Genomic DNA, 26385 nt, shown 5'->3' on the forward strand with positions numbered 1-26385 from the left:
ATAATGCATAAAGATAAGAGAGTTAGGCAGATCTACAGGAATGTGCCAGAGAAATATTTTAATGGGAAACACAAAGATATTCCAAGGAGATATTGCAGGATGGAACAATCCCTTCATGGGGAAATTCAGTAGACTTCAGTGTTGTTATAATCACCGCAAGGTTGCTTACCCTGTTGGCTAAGTTTACTATAAACTTTTAAATCCACAATCTTCTGGTCTACTTGGAACCACTGGTTTTCTGAAAGTTCTGCTTTGCTGTACCAAACTTTATTGATTTGGGCTGAAACAAAAGCCAGTGAACAATCATTAACAGGAGTGATATTTTATCTTATGACCGACCATTTCCTAGGCAAAGACCATTGCTCAGTATGAAAACTGTCACTCATCTGCAAAAATTCCAGGTGAATAACAAGAGTTTTAAGAAGAGACATGCATTTTTCTAAATCTTGTTTCTGGGAAGAAACTTCAAGATCAGTAAAAAACAGTTCTATGGCTTTGCTGAGAATAAAGTCCGGTGGAAGTTACATCCAGCACATTGATATACATCCAAATATAAAGACAGAAAATTAGGATACGAGACACCTAAATGCAGCTCATGCAATTGATGGATAATGATTTTAAACATTGCTCCAGAACAATATTTCTGAAAATGGCTTGTCTGCAACAAGAGTCACCAGGGGATCTTAAAATAAATGGCAAAGGTCTCACCACATACCTAATAATTTAGCATCTTTGGGGTAGGATCTGACAACTTATTTTTGCAATTTTCATGAGACCAGCCCAACTGGTCAATGGACCAACATTGGGAAATATAAAGAGACAGATTTACTTTAAGCAGCATTTTCCAGTTTTACCAAATCTAGACTAGTCGGAAATAATATACTAGAGTACTGTGGTTTAGACAATCTCTTTGAATACTAGAAATACCTTGCAAGTATAGAATGCTCTACAGTTCATCTAGTGCTTTCATGTGTACTTAGTCAGCTGAGACAGGTACACTTCCTTCATGTTATAGGTAAGGTGTTACAGCTACTAACTGACAAAGCAGTTGTAGCACCTATTCCCAATTCCTGACCCAGTTCTGTCTGTACCATACCCTGGTGTCCTCCAAAGCCAAGAGCCTCATATGACAGCCAGAACAGGATTAAGCATATTCCTATACAAAGAATAACCAAATAAGGAAAAGCTCCTCTAAATCACAGAATCACTATTAACATATACATGTTAAATTAGGGAAGTTGCTTAGCTATTCTTCCAAAAGAAAGGCACTGCCAAAGATCAGTGCTAAGCAGTAGCAGCTTCGCTTTAGATACCCACTAGTTAATTCAGCTCACAAAGACAATCAGTTGTAGAGTTAAGACCTACCATCATCCACTGTGCTCCAGAACATCATGCCTTGGCCATACGTAAAGAGGTTAAGGCCCTGAATTCCTCTGCGGTCTAGTCTGTATCTAGAGCCATCCTGTTGAATACTTTCTATGAGTCCTCTCCCTAGAAGGAGAGGTTCAGTTAATTTCTCGGAGCCCAAACAGCTGTACTCCATCCTGTAGCTCTTTATGTCTTGTCCTGCCTCCCCTCCAGGAGATCACTGTCTGCCATGCATTTTTTGAAGACCAGTTCTTATTTATTCTACTCTAACAGTAATACACAAAGATTTGCTCATGCGTATTTGTTAAGTTCTTGATTCCATTCCTTCACCAAAAGGCAACGGCAAGACTCTCTGGGCTACCATATGCTGCTCAGGATGGGGAATGATTGTATTTGTTTAGAAGGTGGTGCAGAAAATGTAAACTCAGACCTAAAAGCTATTTGAAGTTATAGCTGAAGACCAGAAAGCAGAACATCTCTATTTCTCTGGCAGGGTCCCTCACACTCAGATTTAGGGTGTAGAAGATAACTGCTTACCAGGATCAGCCCAGTACAATCGGGTCCCTGCATCAGAAAAGGTCAGGCCCACAGGGACCTGGGGTTTCTGCCAGAGCACCTTCCTCTTGCTGCCATCCATGTAGGCACATTCAATGCTGGAGCCACGCCTACCATCATCCTGGGGACCCAGGTCCACAAAGCACATGACTGCACTCGGCGGGTGGAGCACGACAGAGGTTGGGCGGTAAAGACTTTCACTGAGCAAGACCGTGGCATACTGGCCTTTGGAGGAAGCTACGTTGATGTAAGGATTCTCACTGTCAATCCAGTATATGTGTCCACTCAACCAGTCCACAGCAAGGTCAATCACTGTGCCCTCCACAGATACGATTTTCCTCCAAGAGAGCTTTCCAGATTCTTTGAGCCTCAGTAGCCAGATATCACCCTTATTCATCTCAGACAGGTAGAGTACCTTCTCCTGGACAAGGTAGTCCATTGATGCAAGCTGGTTCACATTGGTAAAGGGAAGAAGCCTATGTTCTGGTAAGGTTGCTTGTCCTCCTGAAGCTTCTAGATTTTTCAGATAAATCTATGGGAAAAAAGTTAAGTGGATGGCACCAGTTGAGTCTAATTTAATTCTTCATCTTGATCTTGCTGTTAAGATACTTAAATTCAGATTTTCATATAGTCTGTCATCTAAAAGCAGATCGTATTTCTCTCCCTTCCTGGAGCTTCAAGCACTTAAAATTCCTTGAATCCATGTGCTTTGAAGATTTACTCCTCTGTGAAAGGCCCTCCCCTTAATTTTTAAAATTTTTATTGAGATAAAATTGACGTATAACACTGTGTGAGTTTACGGTGTACAACATGTGGATTTGATACACTCACATGTTAAAGACCCTCCTCTTTAAATGAGATTCCACTTTTAAGATCTTACTGAAACTGAAGTTGGTCTTCCAACCCCGAAATATGTTTTGTCATTTTAAAATGCCAAAGTCGACAAGTCCTCTGGATGGTAGACGGTAGGGGTGAATTGCTTGTTAGTACCTTTTATCCTCCTATGATTTAAGAAAAGTTCCCTCACAAAATGTACTTGCCCCCTAGGCTAGAACCCAGCTGAGTTGCTTGTATTTGGAATTATTCTACATCATCAGCTAGGTGCTTGGACAACTCAACCGAGTTAAACACACTGTCACATTCCTAACCTCATTGTGTTCTGAGGTACTAAGCATTTCTTAAGGAATTTGAGTAGAAGTGGTCTTCATTTCATAGCTACCTTATTTTGGTCATCATAGCTCCCAGCACACAGTGACTATTCAAATTTAAATTGCATTTGAAGAATATTCCAAGGGGAATTCTCTTGAATTCAAGAGAATTCAAGTTACTCAAAGTCTGAAACAGACTGAGGACCAAGCACAGACACGTGACAGGATAGGACAGTACCTGCATGATAACTGTGGGCAACCCAAGGAACAGAAACGCAGACTCCTTGAGTGGAACACAGTTGATGCCATCATCTGCAAGCAGGAGTCCGACTGGGCAACGACAGCTTCCCTTGGATTGCGGGCTCAGAAGGCACAAGTGAGAACATCCAGTGTCCAGACAAGGATTCGAAGACCTGGGCTGTAGCACTTCGTGCATTATCTGGAAGAAAACAGCTAGATGTCACTCTGCATTGCTGAATCCTTCAAAATGGCAAGTGGCTCAATCTTGCCTTTTAGTCATTATAGATGGATGTCACTACAGTTTGTCCTTGGGCAGCTCATACATATAGCCTTTCCAGGGAGGATCGGGGATATTTTGAAACGTAAACTATAGACCTTAAGTCCGTAAGGCTGCTCCAAACGCTTGATGAGGACAGCCCTGTTCTTGCCTGTCGTCTTTTTCATGCGCTGTACTGTTCTCGTCTTCATTTCAGACCAGAAGACTTCATCTTCAAACACAGCAACCAAAAAGGGGCTCTTGATTTGTGTTAGCTGCAACATCTAAAATGGTGATGGTGAGGTTCCCGGGGTGAGTTTTACACAAGGTACATGACATCTCACACAAGCCTAATACCAAAAGAACACTTACGCTAATACCAGTACCGTCTAGATTGACAGAGCCAATGCAGTGAAATTTGTCATCAGACCAGAATATCTTCCAACTCAACTTGTCGAGAGCTATGCTAGTTGGCCGGCCAAGACCTTGATTGAGGAGTATTTTTCTGCTGCTCCCATCCATTCCAGCTTGTTCTATTTGAGGTTCTCCTCCAATTTCAGACCAGTACATTAACCTATGTGGATAAGTCAGCCTTGAGATAAAGCATTACCTCATGGGAAATAACATCCATTCATTCCTTAAAACACTGATTTACAGCCTAATTACTTCTTTCCCTCAAAATTAAACTTGGTCTGTGCCTTAAGCATAATTTGTAAGATAGTAAAACGTTTTCCTTGAAATTTTATGGTGATTGTTTATTTATCATTTAGGGATAAAATATCTATAATGACAGCTGTACAAAAGGTCTAAGAAATATATTAGTCCCTAGCCTGGAAAATATCAATCTTTTCTGGGCTAGCCAATCTTTTGGGAACCTGCCAATCTTTTCTGGGCTAGCAAGTAGGCTAGTTCCACGTGCAGATGTGTGCCTCAGAACTCATTCTTGGCCACAAGTCATTAGATGCATCAGGAAGCTCCTGCCAATTTCCTGAGAACTATGTTACCAGATTCCTGGTTGGAGGTATTGAAAAGGTGAGAAAAGCAGAGGGAAGGTAACTGATCTGGGTCACCTCTGGATCCCGAGTTTTGCTCTGTCCTGTTCTTACATTTGATACACGTGGCCATCCCAATCAGGGCTTAGCTCAGACAAGCTGGAAATGCTGTCTACAAGTTCCTGGCCCTTGCAGAGGGAAGGGCTCTAGACAAAAGAGCCCAGGCTCCACCCACACACCCAATTACTCTGCCCCCATCACCACCACCAATCACATTACTGTAAATTAAACACAATCCTTAGTTTCATTCTCCCTCCTCCTGCCATTTTAAAGCCATAATAATTTTCCACTCTGAGGTATATTTGTTTATTTTAGCAAAAGAAAGTATAGATGGGCCACCAAGTGAGCACACCTACATCTCACTTTCCTGAAATAAAGGACTTTTTCCAGGAGCTTTCAAAACGACTATGAATGGTCATAAGATCTAAAATAAAGTCAGATAAGGTTTCTATTCACTCGTTCTGTGTTGAGGGAACACAGCCAAAGTAGAACTAAAGAAGAACAACAAACTTAACAGACTTGACCAGGCATTGTGACACCTGGACTCACCCATTTAGGGGATCTAAAGCCAAAGACCGTGGTTGGTTCAAGTCATCGTCCAGGACGATCGTGTACTCAGATTTTCCTCTCCAAACAGCAGTCAACTGAATTGCTAAAATCTGACCAGCTGTCCCATCTGTCCAGTAGAGATTCCTCCCAATCCAGTCAACCGCTATATAGTCTGACTTTATTCCTGAAGAAAGGAAACCATTCAACATGTGTACTTAGGCTAAATTATAGGTTTTTACAAGCTTGAAGCTCACAGGCATCAGACTTGCATGCCATGTTAATTCATTTTCCAACTGGTATATGCATCTCCATCAGAGCAGTCTTCATTTAAATGTTCCCAAAGTACTATTTGTAGAGGAAGATGACCATTACGAGTAATGATCACTGACTTATCGTTGGACCCCATATCTATTGAGACGCATCTTCTCATTTCTAAGCAACTAGCAAGGCTTGATCCCTTTTTGTTACGGAGGTATAAACCAATGTTTATCAAGTTCATGGCCACTCGTCTTATTTTTCATGCTACATGTATTTAGTAAGGGCAAGGTGAGAGTCTCTATAAGGGGACATACCTTTCACCACAGTCCCTTTCTTCTTCGTGTCCATGCTTATCCATCTAATACTTTCCGCACCGGTATCGGTCCAGAAGACTTTCTGATCCACTAAGTCATAGTCAATAGAGAAAATAATCAGGTTCTTGTCTATAGTTGCCAGAATATCTTCTTTTAAGCTCCTCAATCCATAGAGGAGTAGCTTAAACTGAATTGCCACAAGCAGGATCGGTTCAGTACCTGTCAAAAAAGAACTGCTTTCTTAAGGAGTTTGAACAGTGAACCCAGCGCTGCTAAGGAGTCAGAGGACAAAGTAGTTTTTGCCTTCTCATTGCCAAGGCTGTGAAACCATCTAGCTGGCATCTAAGTAGTTCTTTCCTTCATGTAATGGTTAAGCTAATACCCATGGTTTGAAGATACTCAGAATAAAGGCATAATTAGCTTAAATTGAAAACCACATTTATAACTAAATATTTGGGGGTAGTTGGGTAGGAAAGAAGTGCTTTTCAGGGCTTTGGGTATTTATTCTAACTGCTGGTAAGGCTGACCCATGCCTACAGAGGTTCAAGTTATGATTTTCTTATAATAATGCCTTATTGGTAGATACTTTCAGACTTGAATTCAGTCTGAAATATGAGGTATAAAAAGGGAGCTTTGGGATTGTGCAAGTCTTGTTCTGAAGACAGATAAAGCAGGCAGGAGCACTTACGACCTAAGAAAGAGAGATGTGCATTGGTTTTCCTGGACGATTTAGGACCTCCAAACTCTCGACCCACAGCTTAGGAGATACTCCCAGCTCCAGTTTACCTGTTGCTTTACAGGTATGGCCATCAGGCTCCAGCGAGTAGCCAGGATGACAGGTGCAGCTATAGGAGCCCTTGGTGTTGATACAGGTCTGACTGCAAGGCTGACCACCCAATCTCTGGCATTCATCCACATCCTCGCAGATTTGGCCACCGCTTTTCAGATCAAAGCCTCGCTCACAAGCACATACCTGAGAGAGGTTGGAAAACATGAAGACTTTCTGAAGACAAGTACAATATTGATAAAAGGACCTCAGCCTTGATATAAAAAGCACACGGCGATACAATCGATGTCAGCAACTCAAACTGTTCCTGGAACCGACTTCATCTCGAATGCAGTCACTCTCTCGATCTCCTGCCGCACACCCCGCACCCCTGCCACCACCAGGGGCCCCAAGTTAACAAAGGTGCCCAGTTCAGCCCAGGACACCCAGACCCCAGCAAAATCCGTAAGTGAGGAGACTTGTTGACTTCACTGAACTGGTTTTCTGCCAATAGAGATGTTACCAGGACCAGACATCAGCACAGTTTTCTTCCACTTGCCCATCAGAATCAAGTTCACCGTGTCTAGCCACTCAATAATGCCAGACCAGAACACGGACAGTCCTCCATTGAAGGGCAAGTCATATTCTAAATGCCCACACGGAAAGGACTTCCACATGGGTATGTACTCAATTTCCTGAGCTGCAACATGGTGGGGAGTTGCTTGGCTCTTGGGACAATTCCCCCAAAACTTGTTGCTTCACCCTAAATGTCACCCGGTGCTCATAGATGGCGTGGGAAGGACCACCATAGGAGAGTTTCTGGAGCCGGGTAGTAGGGTTCCAGAAGACATGAGATAGGAAAGGAGCTAGACAGGACTCAGCAGAAAGGCTCAAGCACAGGGACGTGGGTGGACGGGTCAGCACGGCTCTGCCATGTAAGACTCAGCGCATAGGGAGCAGACACCCTGAATGAGGACAGCGCCCCTTTCCCTACACCGAGCCTCTAGCTGCCAGAGCACAGGAACTGAAGCAACTCACAGGCCCACGTGGAGATGGGTAGCAGGTGTGGAAACACTGTCTCTGGCTGCACGCGGACGAGCACTGCTCGCCTTCATCGGAGCCGTCGGCACAGTCCTCCTTCCCATCACACACCAGGCTGAGGTCCAGGCAGGCAGAGGAGCGGCACTGGAACTCGGAACTCCCGCAGTTCTCCGGGGGGCCTGGAGAGGATGACTTTCTGCCTTTATAGTCAAACCACCCCCCCCGACCCCGCTCCCCGCCAAACATCCCTCCCACAGCAAGGCTCTCTCCCGTGCGTACAATCAGGATGCCTCCACCCTGGCAAAGGGATGGATTTCAGGTCCTGCAGCATTTGCTCACTGAGCTGGGTTCCCACGCCGAGACGCAGGAAGCGGCAGGCGCCCCTTTGAAGCCATCTGCCTTCTCCCCCTGCACTTACATCCGGCCTCATCACTGCCGTCCCTGCAGTCACTCTGCCCATCACAGTGCCAGGGCTCAGGCACGCACTGGTCTCCACTGGCACAGGGCCACTGCCTCGAGCCACAGCGAAGCTCCTCGGGGTCACAGTCCTGAGGAGACAGCGAGCGACCTGGTCAACACCACCTGCATTCAGAGCCCAGAAGGGTCCTCAGAGGACGAGGAAGCCTGGGTTACAAGACAGCCCTGAAGTCCCTTCTGCAACGAGACCAGAGCCGGAAAAGTCGGGTGACATGGATTATAAGAAACTCCTTCCGCAGCTGGAGTTTAGGCAAGGAACCGTAGGTGATACCAACGTGGGTGGGAAAGTGGAAGGAGATCTCTCGTTTTGCAAACTGAGCATCCAGGAAGTCTTAATTTCATTTAAGAAGCATAAGCAAAAAATGTCTGCTCTAGAAACTCTTCTCTAGAATTCGCACCATTTCTAACGCACACTCCAGCATTTTGCACCTAATCTGACTTGGATTCTCAGATCTGGTGCAGGATGGCTGGTACAGGAGGGAAGGATATCTCAGACCTGTGCATCTGCTATACCCCAGCGCCTTGAGGTACAGTCTCAGCCCCTCAGACACTACTCAGTTTACTGATGAGGAAATAGAGCATCAGGGTATAAGTGCTTTCTTAAGGTCAAATGCAAGCAGTAGGTTCAAACCCGGGCTGCACTGCATACGATGCAGGAGCATCATTGTATGTCTTGATGACTGTTAGGTGGAGCTTCAAAGCATCTCTCTAAGCACGACATTTAAGCCACGACCATCAAGACCTAACGCTTGCAAACCTCCCATAAAGACCTCTTACAGGTTTGACTTTCAACAAGAGGATCTTAACACTTTGGACACTTTGATGTAGTTATGAGTGGCTTTCTGGGCAGGAATTGTGGGAGACTTCTCTGTTCTTGCGTTTTCCCAAGTTTTCTACGAGGAAGCATGTGTTACTGTTACAATTAGAAGTCTACTGTGTTTTTCTGAAAGAGACTGGGCTACCTTCTCATCAGTTCCATCTTTGCAGTCTAAGTCGTGGTCACATATCCAGTCTGCCAACACACACTCTCCACTCCTCGGGCACTTCACCTCCCCTGACGGGCATGGCAGGGGCCAGGCAGAACAGCCCTCTTCATCTGAGTGGTCCAGGCAGTCCCGGTTCCCATCGCAACGCAGGGAAGAAGATATACATTGGCCATTCTCACATTGAAATTCAGATGCACTGCATTTTTTGTGAACTGAAAAACAAAGCTGTAGGTAAGAACTCAGCCAGATGGAGAAGCAATTTGATGGCAAACAAAATGACTTGAAGACTCCCAGTCTTCTGCTGTCACCTTGGGAACTAAGCCCCAGCAGGTATTAGGGCAGGAAGGTGGTTCAACTAGAGTGTTAGGGCAGAAAAGGCCTACTAAGCTAGCCCAGAAAATCCTCTTTGTCCTGGAAAACGAGGGCTGAGGGACAGGGATGGGAGGACTGTAGAAGGATGCTGGGATAGGCAGGGTAGTGGGATTCCCCTCTGAAACCCTAATGTCACGCATGAAAAAAGAGATTCTCCCATAATACCCAACAGACCCTACAACTTATGTTCTTGGACTCAGTTCCTCCAGAAAGAAGTTCATTGGCTTGATTCAAGAAAAAGAGTCAGGCCCTAGGCAAAACTATACATATGAATTGAAAAGTAAATTATACCTTGGGTTCCTCCCTACTTCCTTCTTGTACCTCTTGCCTCCTGATGTTCTCCTAAAGCCCAAGTGCAGTCACATCCTCTGGTTACCCACTCAGCCACCTTCACATCCAAATCCACCATGGTGCCTTACCCGGCCTCCTCTTCTTTTCACTTCAGTTCTCCAAATTCCCTCTTCTACCCTAATCCCACAACATGATTAAGGTCTTTGAAACATGTCTTTCGGAAGAATAAAGGTAAAGATGTGCATCCCATAAAAATGAGGGGAAAGCAATGACATCTACAATGAGGTGGTCCATCCCATGAGAAGACCCAGGACCAAAATCAAAATCTTCAAGAAGGTAGCTTTTCGCCCAATGAGAAATAACACTTTATTTTCATATGCAGACTGGTTGTCCACTAATAGAATTCTTCTTTCTTCTTGTCATGGAAAGGGGAATGTTACAGCATGATCACTAAGGTCCCTCTAACTCAGAAACCTGCATCTTAGTCTTAACTAAGTAGTTAAGTACAGTCGATCCTCATTATTTGTGGATTCAGTATTTGCTCATTCACCTACTTGCTAAAATTTGTAACCCCCCAAATCAACACTCCCACACTTCCATGGTCATGTGAAGAGATAACACAAAGCAGCAAAAATGTGAGTTGCCCAACACACGTCTTTCCAGTTGAGGCTGAACAAGGTACCATTCTGCCTTCTTGTTTCCGTTCTCATACTCATATAAAAAAAGTGTCCATTTCGGACCGTGGTTTTCACATTTTTTGTACTTTTGGATGATTTTGCTGTTTAAAATGGCCCCAACCATAGTTCTCAACTGCTGTCTGGTGCTCCTAAGGGTAAGAAGTCTACGGTGTGTCTTATGGAGAAAATACGTGCATTAGATAAGCTTTGTTCAGCATGAGTTACAGTTTGCTCTTAATGAGCAAACACTCTATGTTAAGTCGTCTTTCAACAGAAACACACGTAAAATAAGGTTATATACTGATTGGCTGACAAAAATGTTGTGACCAGAGACTCAAAGAAACCCACCCTGTACTTAATCTAGGAGCAATGATTCAATATCCTTGAATTCAATGTTCATGGCAACTTTATAGAATATATAGTCATATAGAATATAACTACCATGAATAAGGAGAATCGACTGTAATGCAGTTGGAAATACTCCAAGAACTCCCATGGAACTTACTACATCCTTGTTCATCTTTTCTGTCAGAACAGTCAGGGTTGCCATCACACAGCCAGCTCTTGGGGATACAGCGGGTCTTGTTGTCACAACGCATAGAGCAGTCTTCAACAGGCTTCCAGCAACCCAACTCGTCCGAGCCATCCAGGCACTGCTGGGCCCCATCACAGTGGTACTTCTCCTCAATGCACTTGTTTCCATCCAGACACTGGAAGACCCCTTCAATAGAAAGGGTCAGAAGCTAGCACCATATGCTCATCATACTGAAGATTTATACTTAGATTAACTCACACTCGTTCTGGAGTTTGAGGCGTAAGTAGACTGACCTTATTTGTTTGAGTTCCGTATCTTAATTGATCCATAAGTGAGCTTTAATAAAGTACTAAGGCTAATAAGCTGAACTAGGTTCTTGAAACATTAAGGCCTCATACTGGTTTGGTTCCTTTAACAGCTTGTTAAAACACTACCCAGTCGGTTATAAGTGGTCCATTTAGGTCACGCTGTGCCAATATAAAGGCAGATATTGGAATACTGAGGCAAATTTGAGGGAGCAAGGAAGGAATAGCCAAATTATACCTGGCAAAACACTGTGGACTTAAATGTCATAAAATGGGCAATCATAGGATCCGTGTTCTGACAGACTGGGACTTTTACCTGTGAGAATTTATAGGGAAAGCAAGTGTGATTATAATAAAACCTCTGGCAATTCATATCATGCCCCCAAGGCTGAATCAGCATACCTGGAACAGGAGACTGAGAACAGGAGACGGTGACCCACCTGCTCTGTTGCAGAAGCGGGAACAGTTCTCTTCGTCCGAGCCGTCCCCGCAGTCCTGCTTGCCATCGCAGAGGTACCCCCGGGAGATGCACTCCAGCCCGTCCCGACACGGCACAGAAGATCGGGTGCAGAGGAGAGGGGGTGGCGGAGGGGGTGGAGGAGGGGTGGGTGTGGCAGCTGCTTTGACCTCAGGATCTAGAATAAACAGTGTGTCGGCAGGTCAGTCCATTTGGTTTCAGCAATGGAGATGTGCTTCTACTGCTCCCCTCCCCGAAAACCCATGTCATGGCTGGGTAGCTACGTTCTTCTATATCATAGGAAGAAAGAATAAGGACCCTTGATCTTTTGACTACGTGTGTGGTGTGTTGGCCCATCATCTCATGGCTTTGAATTTGGGCAAATTGTTTTCTCCTTTCAGGCCTATAAACTTTAACCTTAATTTTTTCACTGCCTGGTACTATATTCTAGGCATGCAAAATAAAGTAAGTTTCTGAAGACAGGGACTTGTTCTGTCTGGTTCCTGCTGTAACATCTGATGGTCTAGGACAGGGGCCTAGAGATGCTGAGATGTCTAAGTTACGCTACCGAAAGTTTCCATTTAGTCCTCTTCAGCACCTGTTGCGGCAACGTAATAGATTTGTTAGTAGAATAATCAAACTTGGATTTTTTACCAAACAGTTAACTTTTTATTAGCATACTTTACCACCTAAGAACTATGCCTAACGCTTTTCAGCCCCCCAGATCAGGTTAAACCAGTGAATCAAAAATTAAGGTAGTTTAGACAGCAGGGGGAGTTTAGAGACCTCTAGGGAGCAGGTATATAGGAGGAGGAACAGTTCTGTCCATCTTTGTTTCTACTCTTCCTTGGGATTTCCAGCTGCTTCTGGCAAGAAAGCCCCCTGAATCCTGTGATAGGATTTCTTCTTCTTCTGCCTCAAGGTCCAGAATCGGAGTTTTTGGTGCCATGCCAAAGGCTTATTGGAAAGACAAGAGTTAAACCAGGGTTAAGCAGATTAATGTGAATGACCAAGGGGCAGCTTCAACAGAAGAGCTGCTTCTCCTGGTAACCAGGACCCAGAGCAGAGGGTCCCCTGCAAGGTGTCACTGCTATGAGAAAAGGGGTTCCTTGATAAAAAACCAGCTTGGGAAAGGGGTTTAGAGCAAGTTAAATGGATCTCTTTACTGCCAGACTAAGAGCTTTAATATGCTAAGGTGAAAGATGATTCCCAAAAGGGGCTACGGTGTGCACCCTGCTTGGGGTATTACTCGGGAACTGGTGTCATTTAGCAACTGTGAGAACCGTGTTAGATTCTCACTCCTCCAGGACAAGGACACATCGGGGAGAAGGCCTGCTGAACTGTGGGTTGGGACCACTGCCAATACGAACTAGAAGATACCCAGGATTTTCTCCTAGAAAAACACACCGAGGGGACCTGGGTAAAGTGGATCCCCAAGAATCACCTCCCAGGGGAAGACTCACCTGGCACCTCCAGGTTCTCTGCCAGGATGATCATCTTCTGTATGTAGGGCTCTTTCAACACTGAGAAGGGCTCCGGCATCCTCCTGTTCCACAGCATGAGAGCTGTTCTGTTCAGAGTCACCAGGTAGGGCTCGTGGGCCACGATCATCCCATCACTCCAGGTCTTGTTCAAAATGTAGGTTCTGTTTTTTCGGAGACTCAGACTTTGCAACCCTAAGGAAGAGTCAGGTTCTTATAAGCTGATACAGAACAAGTAACCTGTGAGAGCAAGGAGGCAAGGCCACCATTGGATTGAAAGGTAAAATAAGCACAGATTCTTCTATTGAGTTTTGTAGGTTTTAGTTTTATAGTTAAAGATAATCCAAGGAAGCGTTTAAAGCTCCAGGAAAGTGAGGTCTGCTGCGTGGAAACATCAGATGTGACTTGACCACCTTCCATGTACAGTCCTACAACCCCGGGTCATCAGCACACAGCTGCCAGGTCTCAAGGATGACTTCTGGGTGAAAAGACTATCACATTCTGCTACAAAGGTATAATTGGTGCCTGCTGCAAGTTATAACTGGAGCACCTGTACTTCATTTGCAATGGAAGTTTGGTTCCATTACTTCTACTTACGGAAGTAAAAACAAATAGCTTTTTGCAGTGTTCAAAATTATGTTATTTCTGAAGTTTTCTATCTCTTCAATCATAAATCTAGAAACTATAAATAAGAACAGAGTTTGAGGTCAGTGACTTGTGCCCAAGCTTTAACTATGAAAATCAGAGTTTGAGCCTATGTCTGACTAGTTCTAAAAATGGAATCATTATACTAAAAACAAGACCCTCACTCATCCCCTCAAGCTTCTTCCAACCTCACTCGTTGTGCAGTGCTTACCTAACCCTTTGGTGGTCCAGAGGATGCTAGACGAGCCAAGGTCTAAGGTCACGTGGGTGTCCGCCGTCCAGGTTCCTCTCCAGACTGCCCATCTGCTTTTGCCATCAAGGGTCATGCTTTGCAAGTGTTCCCCACTCTCCACCCAGTACAGCAGCCTCTTCGGCCAATCGAGAAGGAGATGCAGTATAACTCTGCCCGTTCTATACAGGGTATGGGTGTCTGGGCCAGTGATTCTAGTCCTCTGAATAGCACTTGTGTCACAGGGCAGCCAGTACAAGTTCCCAGTCGGAATGTCCACATTTGCTGAACAGACTGTGAGGACAAGTTGCTCCCATTAGAAAGGACTCTCAAATGCATTCACATACTGTCTTAAACTTTGGGTCAAGGATAGAAGGGAGACAATTGGGGGGATGCAAAGATCAGTTCCTACAAGCCTACACACCTTGTTCGCACGATGGTCCCATAATGCCTACTCTGGTTCCAGCACCTTTTCTGTCCTATGAGCTCATCTGATCCTTGACAACCCCTGGCGAGGTAGACACGCACTGCATTTTATGTTAGTAGCTAAGTGAAAGACTGGCAAGTTCCTAAGAACACACTGGCTCCACTGGGTTCTGTTTCTCTCATCCTCGTTGGGCTCTGCCCTCTGCAGGAAACACGTGGTCTCCTCTGGAGTCAGATTCAACAATGGCCAGCCCAGCATGCCAGCATCACAGAATGTACTTAGAACGATTCCACAAAGGTTCTTAAAAACATGCACTCTTTCCTAAAACAGAATTTGAGGCCCTCTCATTTTCGATTCAGAATTTCATCAGTATTTTCCAGCCTCAATTTTTCGTTCTTTTTTTTTTTTGAGATCTATGTAAATGTTTTTATTATTTATTTATTTATGTGTTAAAAAATTTTTTTTTTTGGCTGCGTTGGGTCTTCGTTGCTGTGCGCGGGCTTTCTCTAGTTGTGGCGAGCGGGGGCTACTCCTCGTTGCGGTGCGTAGGCTTCTCATTGCGGTGGTTTCTCCCTCTCGGGCTCTAGGTGCACGGGCTTCAGTAGTTGCGGCACATGGGCCCTAGAGCACATGGGCTTCAGTAGTTGCAGCAGTGTGGGCTCAGTAGTTGTGGCACACGGGCTTAGTTGCTCTGCGGCATGCGGGACCTTCCCAGGCCAGGGATCAAACACGGGTCCCCTGCATTGGTGGGCGGATTCTTAACCACTGCGCCACCAGGGAAGTCCTCAGTTTTTAATATGAGAGCGAGATTAACACATCCAAGAGAAAAAACCACAGATGTCAGTGCACTTTGATCTAAGAATAAGCTGAAAGCTGCAGGCCCAGGAGTTGTAAGGAGGCTCTGAGATGTGCAAACAGGTCTTGATAGCAGAGGTCAAGCTGATTACTACCCAGAAAAGGCCTGCCTGGCTTTGTCAAGCTTTCCAGCCAACTGTATAGGACAAGCACTCCTGTGTGTCTCCTTTACTATACATCAATACTTGTGACACCAGATGCGTGTTTTTCCCCCCACACCAAGCAATTCTGCAACACAAGTGGGATGTCCTATGTAAGGAAAAAAAACCATGCTGCCAGCTGCCATTCCAGTTCTGCAAGGATCAAGCCATCGGCCACCACAGTCGCCCACCAGCAGTGCTCCCCTAGAGGAATTCAGGATGGAGAAAAATAGGAAGCATTCTGTGCTTTGGATACTGGCCCCTAGGTAGTTAAGATGCATTATTTAAGGAAAAATTTCGAACGACCCCAGATTCCTGCATCTTCCCATGCACAGAAAATCATTAACATGAGGTAGCTGTCCTTCATGATTAGTAGTGATCTTCTGATGCTTGACTACATGTTTTTCCAGCCAAAAATTCATATGTATCCTGGCTCCTCCCTTAGCTCTTTGGAACAGTTTCTCAGAGCTACTGAGAGGCTGTCTCCTGGGCTATAGTCTTCAGTAAGACACTGAATAAACTGGACTCATAGCTCTTAACATTGTGCATTTTTTTTCAAGTCGACACCTACAATTCAGTTCAGTTCAGACACTGTCGACCTGGAGTTAGCATCAGGTCCCGCAGGCTAAGGGCTCAGTCCCACAGGACTGCCCCCATTTCAGACACCAGTCACAAGTCCCAGGTTGTCACTCTGACCCACTGGCTCTAAATCGGGGTTCCCACAACCCCCTTCTTGAGTTCAATAATTTGCTAGAATGACTCACAAAACTCAGGGAAACACGTTTACAGGTTTATTATATAAAGGATACAGATGAACAACCAGATGAAGAGACACATAGGGCAATGTCCAAAGGGTCCCAAGTGCAGGAACTTCTGTCCCTGTGGAGTTGGGCTTCAATACACACAGATGTATTGAAGCTCTCTGAACTCCATACTTTGGGGATTTTTATGGAGACTTCATCACATAGGCATGATTGATTATTAAGTCCATTTTCAGCCCCTCTCCCCTCTCTAGAGAGTAAGGAGTGGGGCTGAAATTTCTTAGCTTCTCATCACGGCTTGGTGTTTCTGGTGACCAACCTCCTAGAGGCAATAAGGTTTTAAAATTTTTTCTGGCCTTGAATCTGAGTAAGATAGAAGTGGACTTTAAATTCAATTTTGCATTGTATTGCAAAACCCACCAAGAGTTGTCTCATTAAAACAAAAGCTGTTCCTATCACCCAGGAAATTCTAATGGATTTAGGAACTCTGTGTCAGATGCTCCCATCACTTAGGAAATTACAAAGGTCTTAGAAGCTCTGTGCCTGTAACCAGGGACAGAGAGCAAAATCTATATTTTTTTCTATTATTTCAGGGTCACCTACTACAGAGACTCAGTATTCACCACAGAGACAGCTTAAATGAAATTGCCAGTCTCTTACGAATCCTTGGTATAATTATAACATAGAAACCAATTATCAAAGATTAGCCAGTGGGGGTAGGTAGCATTTGAATTAAACAGGAGGAAATCCACGATCAGGGTTTCCTAGACAGCCATCAGATGTACTGCAAGATCACTGCCCATTTCAGTTTCTCCCCAAAGTTCTTTCAGGCAGGTACTGAAAGCTCCAATGTGCCAGGCTTTGCCTCTTGCCCACAGGGCTCTGGGTAGAGTCTACTGCTCTGAAGGATGTCTCGGGAACATGGATTCCAATACAGCACTTCCTGTAGTAAAGCTGATCCTTGGCACTTAGAGTACCCATGGCACAGGCACTCAGAAATCAGATTACTCACCCTGGAACTCAAGTCTCAGTTTTCTTTTATAAAATAGATATTTGCATTTAGGCTGAGTACAGGGAGCTAAGGGTGGGGTATGCCATGTAGGAGTGTGGGAGGGGAGAGAAAGTATATATTATCATATTAAGAAAATATCTTGCTAGTTCTCTCTGAAATCTGCATTGCAAATTGCTTCTAAATTAGTGTAAGAAAAATCTGCAATGCAAAGTTGAAGTATTTAAGGTCCGTTTCCATCCTATCCAGACTTAATGCCAGAAAAATAGTATTTTAAAAACCTAGGATTTTCCAAATCATGGAAGCCTTTTAAGAGTCTGCATACCCTTCATAAGAACAAGGGTAAATCAGAGACACTTAATGTTTAAATGAGTTAAAAACCACTCTTTGGTATTAAGGTTGATTCAGATCAGGGACAGGTAGGCTCTTCTGGTGCAGGGGGTGGGGGTGGGGGTTGACCCTATTTAAATTTAGAGCCAGAAAATAAAGGAAAAAATCCGAAATAATAGCCACCCCAACTTACCTGTATGCTCTGTCCAAATCTCTTGCTTTTCCCCTGAATAGCCGGTTGAGCAGAACAGATGTCCCTGGGTATTTGTCCAGTAGACGAGGTTTCTTTTCCAGTCAATGTCCAGTAAATAGATGTTCCCTGGATGCTCTTGCACTAGGCTCCTCTCTATAGCAGTTCCCATAAAGCCAACTTTCAACAAGTAGAGACGTTTGCCAGAGGAAAACAGTAGTTTTAACTCTACCAAGGAAAAAGGAGAGATGTCCTGTTTGACCATTTGTCAGAGAAGCCCCATACTCCACTCTGGAGCAATGCCTCTCTCTCAAGCTGAGGTTGCCCTAGAAAGGGATCTTATAAAGTTTGCTTCTGAAGCAGGTATTCACCACGAATGCCCTGGCTTCCTCAGAGAAGGGAGTCATTTGGGCAAATGAAAGCATTGTTCAGCCTTCCCAAGGCACCAAGTCTTTTAAATTTCTGCTGAAAGGTTAACACAGAATCCTGAGGATTAGGGCTGCAGGGCTGCACCATTTAATTCAGTAATGTCATCAAATTCTTGCCTGTAGCACACAAGTCTCAATACAAAGAATTTTAAACTCTACTGCCGATGTAAAGAAAAGTTACCTGGGAATTTAACTGTATATATCATGTTAAAAACATTTTAAGCTAAGTCTTGAGTTTGGCACAATGGCTTATTACACCATAATCACGTGCCATGGCTACCCATTGTGAACCGCATTCTTCAAAGGTGGTCAGAACATCAACACATTCACAGCATTTATTCTTCGTAAAACCTCAGTGTTCTATAGAAAAGGAGTCAAGACATTTGGACAGTGATATTCAACGGATTAGGCAGGCTTTACTACTTCAAAAGATGGAACAGCAGCATGAGGAATTATGTTAATGCACACGCTCTGCCTACAAACATAAGTCAGAATACACAACAGACATAAGACTGTAGAGGGTTTCTTTCTTATACTAAGTCATTAATCTTTCATGTAAAACTGAGTGGTATAAGCTATTTTTTCTTCTTTTAAAACTAATAAAACCCAAATATCCATTGACGGATGAATGGATAAACAGACTGTAGTATCTACACACAATGGAAGCCACCTTAAAAAGGAAATTCTGATACATGTTACAACATGGATGAACTTTGAAGACATTATGCAAAGTGAAATAAGTCAGTCACAAAAGGACAAATATTGTACCATTTTACTTATATGAGGTCCCTAGAGCAGTCAAATTCATAGAGACAGGAAGTAGATCGGTAGTTGCCAGGGGCTGGGGGGAGAGGGGAATGAGGAGTTACTGTTTAACAGGAATAGAATTTCAGTTTGGGAAGATGAAAAAGCTCTGGTGATGGTCGCACAAAAATGTGAACATACTTAATGCCACTGAACACTACACTGAAAAACAGTTAAAATGGTACCTTTTGTCATGTATATTTTAGCACGATAAAAAACTAATCAAGATCTTTTGATAACAAAACTCTCATTATCAAAGTAGGTTGTCAGGTCAAAAGCGATTGATCCAAAAACAGAAGCTACATTATTTCCAGACCTACCATGGAATGTGCCTTCTGAAGCCAAACCCATTTCACCCAGCATACTTACCACTACATGTGCCCGAAGGTAAAAGAAACATCCCCTCTGGACAAACACACTTATAGCCCTTGGGATGGACGGGGGACAGGAGACATAAGTGGCTGCAAGAACCTGGAACGCATGCTGGGTATCTGTCTGTTTTAAAATAAAAACAGATACAATTAGGTTGGATACAATTTCAGATGTATTTATCCAAACTAGTTCAAAACCTAAGACTCAAGGGGAGTTAAGGCATTTTTGCTTTAAGAGGATCCCAATATACTTGTTACCCTCTAGGTTAGGCAGGCTGACCTTGAACTCCTGGAGCCCCGTGTCTTTCAGACAGTGACAATGACCTCTCTATATGAAGGTTGGGCCAAGAAAGCTTCAACCAACAGCATCTTCCCCCTTGGAGTTAAGACAAAATGACTGTCTAATTTGCTGATAGGAAGTAAATAGTGGTTCTAGGCTCTCCCTTTTGGTTAGTTTCTTGGACCCATTGAAGAAGCATTATCTGAGTTGAAGCTGACATACAATTTCAGATTAACAAGCTTTTAACTCCTAGTCAGTGAACATTTGACTTCCTCCTATAAACAGGATGTTGGGCTTGGTTCCATCTTGTTATCAATTGACATGTCAGTGAGGAAGCTATTCTAGCCCTTCTGTGAACAGCGTATTCCCCGTTTTGTGTATCTCAGAGGTTTTGTGTATTAAAATTCTGGTTGCTACATTAGACAAGAGCCAGGTACATGCCTGGAATGAGTTTCCCAGCAGATATTTTCGTTCCGTTCATCTTACTCAGAAGTCCTGGATAGGTCTGGAATGATACCCAGAACATTTCCCCCAAAATAGCAAGTTCCAACAGACGGAGGGAGTAATTTAGGGGGTTTCCGTTCAGTATGCATTCTGGTTCACGAGCATTTTGAAAGCAAGCAATAACTTACTCTTAGGCTGCTGGGATTTGTGGAGCACCGAGAAGGCAGATATGGAAGCGTTTAGCAGCACCACTCTCTCCTGCGGGTTGTGGGGTGAAGCATGAAACAGCTGTAGTTTATTTGCCCAGAAGAAAGAGTTCTCAAATACAGCCAGTCCCACTGGATCTTCACCTTCCAAGAAGACCTTGGGGAAGGTGTGCCTCCCAGCTCCATCCACGTTCACCGTCTCTATGGACTGAAGGGTGAGAGGGTCTCATGAGGGCAGGGCAGTGTTAGCAAGAGCGGCTGACGCCCTTAGCGCACCTCAGTTTCTTGGACACTGATTAAACACCTTTATCTGATATCAACTGGATAGAGATGAACTTATCTTGGGATCCACAGAGGCTAATGTCAAAGCCAATGGATTGGGCTGTTTCTTATATAAACTGGAGTCACGTATGTTGTACAAGTAGCTACTGTAACTTAGCGTCTGCATCCAGACAGTGTACCAAATCCTTCCACTACATTCCCCAACCATCTTCTGAGGTAGGCATCCTCTCTTTTCAGAGAGGGCAGTGGGAGCTCAAAGAGGTACCCTAAGTAGCCAGAAACCACAGCTGGAAGAAATAGGCTTAAAACTACAACTTCCAAACCTATGTTTTCAGCCCTCATGTCCTACTGGTCTTTTAGTTTGATGGTTCCAAAAATGAGAAAGCATGAACTGTAATATGAAGACCTAGAAATGTGAGTACAAGACACTGAAGTACTTAAGTAACTGCATGCTTTCAAGGAAGAGGTCTGCCATCGTAAAATGTTTTGTATCCCAGGTACCACACAGAACATAACCTAGACTACCAGGAAATTCCGGTGCTAAGTTTGACTGTAGAGAGTTTAAGAAAGTCACACTAAGTCTCCCAACCTACGTTGATACAGTCTGGTTCTACTTGAAGATTCTGTGCTCTTCTCGGTTTTCATGGCCAGAGATATTTTACTAAGACGATGCAAGACATAAGAGAACTCTGTACTTACCCACAGTCATACCAAGCCCCTACTAAATGGGTTTACCTTTTTCTGACCCATCGCAGTACCTCTTTATATGCACTGATCCAGTAGAGCCTGCCAGCCACGTGGTCTAGTGTCAGCCCTGAGGGTTCCTCCATGTTCACCACTGCCAGCACCTTCCTATCAGAGCCATCCATCCCTGCCGTTTCAATAGTCCTCAGGCCTTTCCCTCCTCTATTTACCCAGTACAGGTACCTGAGAAAGGCAAAGGCACAAGTGTTAAGAGAATGCCCTCAGGAGTGTGTATACACTCTGACCAGCCAGGCTCCCCTGGTCTCTTGCACAGACCTCGTATCACTGCACTGCTAAGAAAGCTGCTGTCAGACTCAGTAGACTCTGAAAAGTTTGGCTCTGTGGTATTCAATTTAAACTTCAAAATTAAGAATTTTTTGGAGCAAATGAGACCTAGGTTGAAAAGGTTGACATGCTCTCATCAATTTAAATATCTAGGATAACCAATGATTTTGGATATATTCCAAAAGAAGCGCTACTTACTTCTTTGCAGGAAACACTATTAGCTGCTCTGGCACAAGATCCTTTTCCAGGATTCTGACGTAGCCTCTGCCATCACTTAAACCAGCACAGATGACCCTGGCAGAGCTGCTAGCCCAATACAACTGTCCCGTGAACCAGTCCAAAGCGATACTGTTGATTGCTTTAAGTTCTGGGGATACAGGAGACAGTATTATGTTTCTGTGTTCCTCTATATCCACCTTACCTTGAAAAAAGAGACTCGGACAAAATTTGTCTACATCTTCTGATTTCAAGCCATACAATAAGGCAACACAAGGAATGAATGAGAGCCACAGCCGTGTGAGGTATTTCCAGTATACAGTGGGCAGTAAGGAAAGAGTAAGACCTCAGTAGAAGCATAACCAAGAAATCCAAGAGAATGTGACCTCAGTTTGGGACAATATTCATTATAGAAGTCTCCGGCCGGGGAACTGTTAATGAATGCTACCTCTTAACTGCTATCGGAGGATTTCTGTGTGCCCAGGACTATGCTAAGCACTTCTTCCCCTGCACTGTCCAACATAGTCCTCACACTAACCCAGTGAGACAAGTGCTATTACCTTCATCTTATACACGGTGGCTCAAAGGAGTTAACAACTTGCTCAGGGTCACACACCTAGTTATGGGGCTGAGACTAACCTTGGCCAGAGCCCACACCCCCTTACTTCCAGTACTGCCTGATAGCAATCTCATATCAGGTTACGCTCCACAAAGCTCCTGTAGAACCAAACTACACAGACTCATCTCAAATCAAGATTTTATGTACTCTCATGATTCATGACAAGTGAGTCACAGAAGACGTCCAGATGAACACATGTGCTTCTTACATTATGTTCAAGTAGCTTGAAGAAGCTACAGGGCTCTTAATATTAAGAAAGATACCTGGATAGAGAGGAACAGAGTTCGGCTTCCCAAGAACAAACATATTTAAGGCTTCATCCACCCAGAAGTACATACTTCTCTCCAGATCATATGCAACAGAGGTAGGCCTTGATTTTATAGGTACCAGAGTCTCATAGATGCCTGTTCTTCGATCCAGTGCCCCAAGTTCTCTGTCTGCTGCGATAAGAATTTTAACAGCATCATCTGCGACAGAAGTAGAAGGTGACGCGGGCTGTGAGACGTCCTTTCACACCATTCTCCTTAACGAAAGATGCTGGCTCATGGCCCGTGCCAGGACCTACTGATCCCTGAAGTCTGGGCTAAGGTGGATCCAGAGGAGACCTGGCTGGCCACGTGAAGCCTCAGTTCCTCCTCTGAACTCCAGCACATTGAAATGAACCTTTGGAACTTTTCTGCCTGATTTCAGATTAAGCCCTTCTCCCCTAGACAGAGGTCCTCTGCGTGCCTTGTACACAGCAGCCAAATTAAGTGTCCCACTGTGAAAGCAGCACAGGACAAGTTAAGATCATCAGTTGGGTCTCTGGAGCACCTAGCTGTAGATCCTGCAGAGAAACTAAGTCATTTTAAAGACCCATAATAGGAACTGACACTCAAAACTGATCAACTAATGTTATAATACTGATAGCAGCTTCCTTATGGAAAGAGTAGAATCACCTCTAATACCAGACCTCGAAGTGAATCGTCTATATCACTCACACCTATAAATGCTGCTAAGAATAGAGCAGGACTTAGGCTTTGCTTCTGGTATTGAAACTCACCTGTAACCCGACAGTCGGTGCCATTGTGGAGCTGGTAACCTCGAATACACCCACAGGAGTAAGACCCTGCTGTGTTATGACACAGCTGGCCACAGGGGCTGTATGCCATAGAGCACTCATCCACATCTGATGATAGACAGTCGGAAATTAGAGAAGAACAAGGAACAATCTCAAGTACTTTTGTTCTTTTGGGCCACTTTTCAGATACTCATGGAACGTGTATTAGGTGGAGATCGCTCTGTGGTGCTGGGACAGAAAGTCCCTGCCTCCATCGAATTCCCACAAATGTGAATATATTTCAGCAGAACCGTCAATACAGGGACCCTAGATGTGTGGCTGCCACAGAATACTTATTTCTGTTACCCTAGCAACATTCTTGGGGACAAGTCCCTTGTCAAGCCAGCCAGGGCCTAATTCAGAATGAGTGGCAAGGATGTGGAGGAATCAGAACCCGTGTGCATTGTTAGTGGGAATGTCAAATGGCACAGCCGCTGCAGAAAACTGTGTGATGGTTTCTCGAAAAGTTATACACAGAATTTACCATGTGACATAGCAGTTCCACTTCTGGTATATACCCAAGAGTACTGAAAGCAGCGACTGAAACAGACACTCGCACGCCAGCGCCCATAGCAGCATTGTCCACGATAGCCAAAGGGTGGAAACGACCCAAGTGTGCATCAACAGTCATCCCTCGGTATCCACAGGGGATTGGTTTCAGGACCCCCTGTGGATACCAGAATCCATGGATGCTCAAGTCCCTTATATAAAATGGTGTGGTACTGGCATATAACCTATGCACATCCTCCCATATACTTTAAATCATCTCTAGATTACCTAGAATCCCTAATACAATGTAAATACAATAGTTGCTAGCATGCAGCAAATTCAAGTTTTGCTTTTTGGAACTTTCTAGAGTCCCTCACACACACCCCAGTATCTTCAGTCTGCAGTTGGTTGACTCTGCCAATGTGGAACCTGAATATACAAAGAGCAAACTGTATACATACAAGGAATATTATTTGGCCTTAAAAAAGGAAGGAAATTCTGATATATGCTACAACACGAATGCACCTTAAAGACAGGCCAAGTGAAGTTAGCCAGACACAAAATGACAAACACTGTATGACTCCACTTATATGCAGTTACTAGAGCAGGTGAATGCACGGGCAGAGAGTTGATGAGGTTCACCAGGGAGCGGGGACAGAGTTATTGCTTAATGAGTACAGAGTTTTTGCTGGGGATGATGGAAACGTTCTGGAAATGGATAGTGTGATGGTTGCCCAACACTGTGAACGTACATCAAATTGCACACTTAAAAGGGATTAAAATGCTAAATTTTATGTTACTACAATAAAAAGTTGTAAAGATGAGCCTAATGAATTCTGACCTCCACAGCTCCAACCATCCGGCTGTAATCGCCATCCGGTTCCACATGAACACTGGACACCCCAGGCTGTGTCCCTGCACTGCCCCTCACAGCCCCCGTTGGCCAGAGAGCAGTTTTTCCCTGGTAGAGACAGGACAGTGGTCACTACAGTTGAACATGGTAAAGAGCAAACGTTTTATAAACCACACTGTGTCACAACCCTCCACACTGAGTAAGGAGTAGATGGCTGCTTAAAGATAACGTTTGACCCTGCTCTCTTACCTAGGAAACTGGAGGCTTTGGGGGAAGACCAGAGAAGAGGGAAAGTTAGGAATCCTGGAGCAGGGGAAAGGAGAACGGTCTGGACCATTTCAAGTGTTTGTGTATTGTTCACCCGTGGAGGAACTAGCGACCTCTTTTCTATTTTCTCTAGAATTTATGGACAGCTGGTACTCTTAGCTCAGCAAGTGATATAATAATTTACTAATCCCAATGAATTATCTATACAGGACCAGAAACCTGTATTTTGTGTCCCACTGTTTATGCTTTTAATATCTCTTATTGTGCCCCCTTCATGAAAACTTCTTTCACGGCCTTTAACAGTACTAAAGAGCTTTCATCATAATGTCTAAGACCAGATTTGGGGGGAAATAAGAGACAGATGACCAAATGACTGGGGACAGATACCCACTCTCCCTCTGCCCCAGCTGGAACCGACAGTGATTTTCATAGTGAGAACCACAAGGGTTTAAAAGTCAGAGCTGCCTGCTCAGAGGCAGGAAAGTCTTCCTCAGTCCTTCTTTGGTTTAATCCTTAGAGAATCTACCTTTTTGTCTTGAACAAGTGATTTGCTTCTTTGTGGCAAAGCTTATGTTCCTTATTACAGAATTTTAGGAGCCATGGAGTTTGAGGGCTTTAGCTACTCTGTTTCCATAAAGCTACAACGTGAGAATGGCCCTCAATTTTTACAGCTCAGGTAATATTTGCTCACATTCAGGAGACCAAAGCCAAGGGCTGGAACTTGCAAAATATAAGGGATCCATCACTGAAGGATAATTGCTTCTGGAGGAGTTTGAGCCCAAGTGTTGTTTCAGAGAGGAGACCCCCATGTTAACTAAGGCCCTGAGTTATTTCACTTATTCTCCCTCTCCCATGTTGAGCCAAACAATTGACTTCTTACCACACGTAGTGGGTTCATCGGTACCATCTGTACAGTCCACGCTCCCATCACACATCAGGGATTCTAGGATGCATTTCCCCTCATCACATCCAACCGTGCCTTGTGGACAGGAAGCTGTGCGGGAAGTTAAGCATTCCTTTTCATTAATACTTGGGGTGGTGGTAAAAATAGACAACTCTTATAGTGGGTCAGGAAGGTAGCAGTATTTCCATAACCCAAGGCAAGTCTAGGTAGGAAAGGAAGTTATCTTTTTAAGCAGAGTAATCAGGAACTGGGACTTAAGACTTGATAGCAACCATGTTAAGACATCAGGGCACTAGATTGAAATCGTATTAAAATTGAACTGAACTAGTATTAAATAGTTCTAACTGAAATCGTATTTAAGTCAGATAACACTAGCCCTA

General features: G+C 44.2%; 1 protein-coding gene across 1 annotated transcript in view; it reads right to left on the reverse strand.

The window, feature by feature from the left end:
* The window catches only part of LOC111173578 (low-density lipoprotein receptor-related protein 2-like), a 39928-nt gene that overhangs the window by 4757 nt on the left and 8786 nt on the right, over positions 1-26385 (reverse strand). The window contains 25 exon segments of the mRNA XM_089903549.1: positions 170-280; positions 1366-1491; positions 1906-2455; positions 3310-3510; positions 3687-3851; positions 3940-4141; positions 5169-5352; positions 5741-5959; positions 6527-6713; positions 7545-7726; positions 7966-8095; positions 8987-9222; positions 10856-11071; positions 11631-11825; positions 13111-13323; positions 13985-14296; positions 17718-17942; positions 19316-19441; positions 20230-20455; positions 21288-21456; positions 21757-21925; positions 22657-22860; positions 23436-23561; positions 24823-24942; positions 25982-26095. Of these exon segments, the coding sequence (XP_089759675.1) occupies positions 170-280; positions 1366-1491; positions 1906-2455; positions 3310-3510; positions 3687-3851; positions 3940-4141; positions 5169-5352; positions 5741-5959; positions 6527-6713; positions 7545-7726; positions 7966-8095; positions 8987-9222; positions 10856-11071; positions 11631-11825; positions 13111-13323; positions 13985-14296; positions 17718-17942; positions 19316-19441; positions 20230-20455; positions 21288-21456; positions 21757-21925; positions 22657-22860; positions 23436-23561; positions 24823-24942; positions 25982-26095 (4908 nt within the window).

Source organism: Delphinapterus leucas, chromosome 21, assembly GCF_059928025.1.
Source record: "Delphinapterus leucas isolate spDelLeu-1000000601 "Yukka" chromosome 21, BTC_Dleu_Yukka2, whole genome shotgun sequence".
In the NCBI taxonomy this organism is placed as follows: Eukaryota; Metazoa; Chordata; class Mammalia; order Artiodactyla; family Monodontidae; genus Delphinapterus; species Delphinapterus leucas.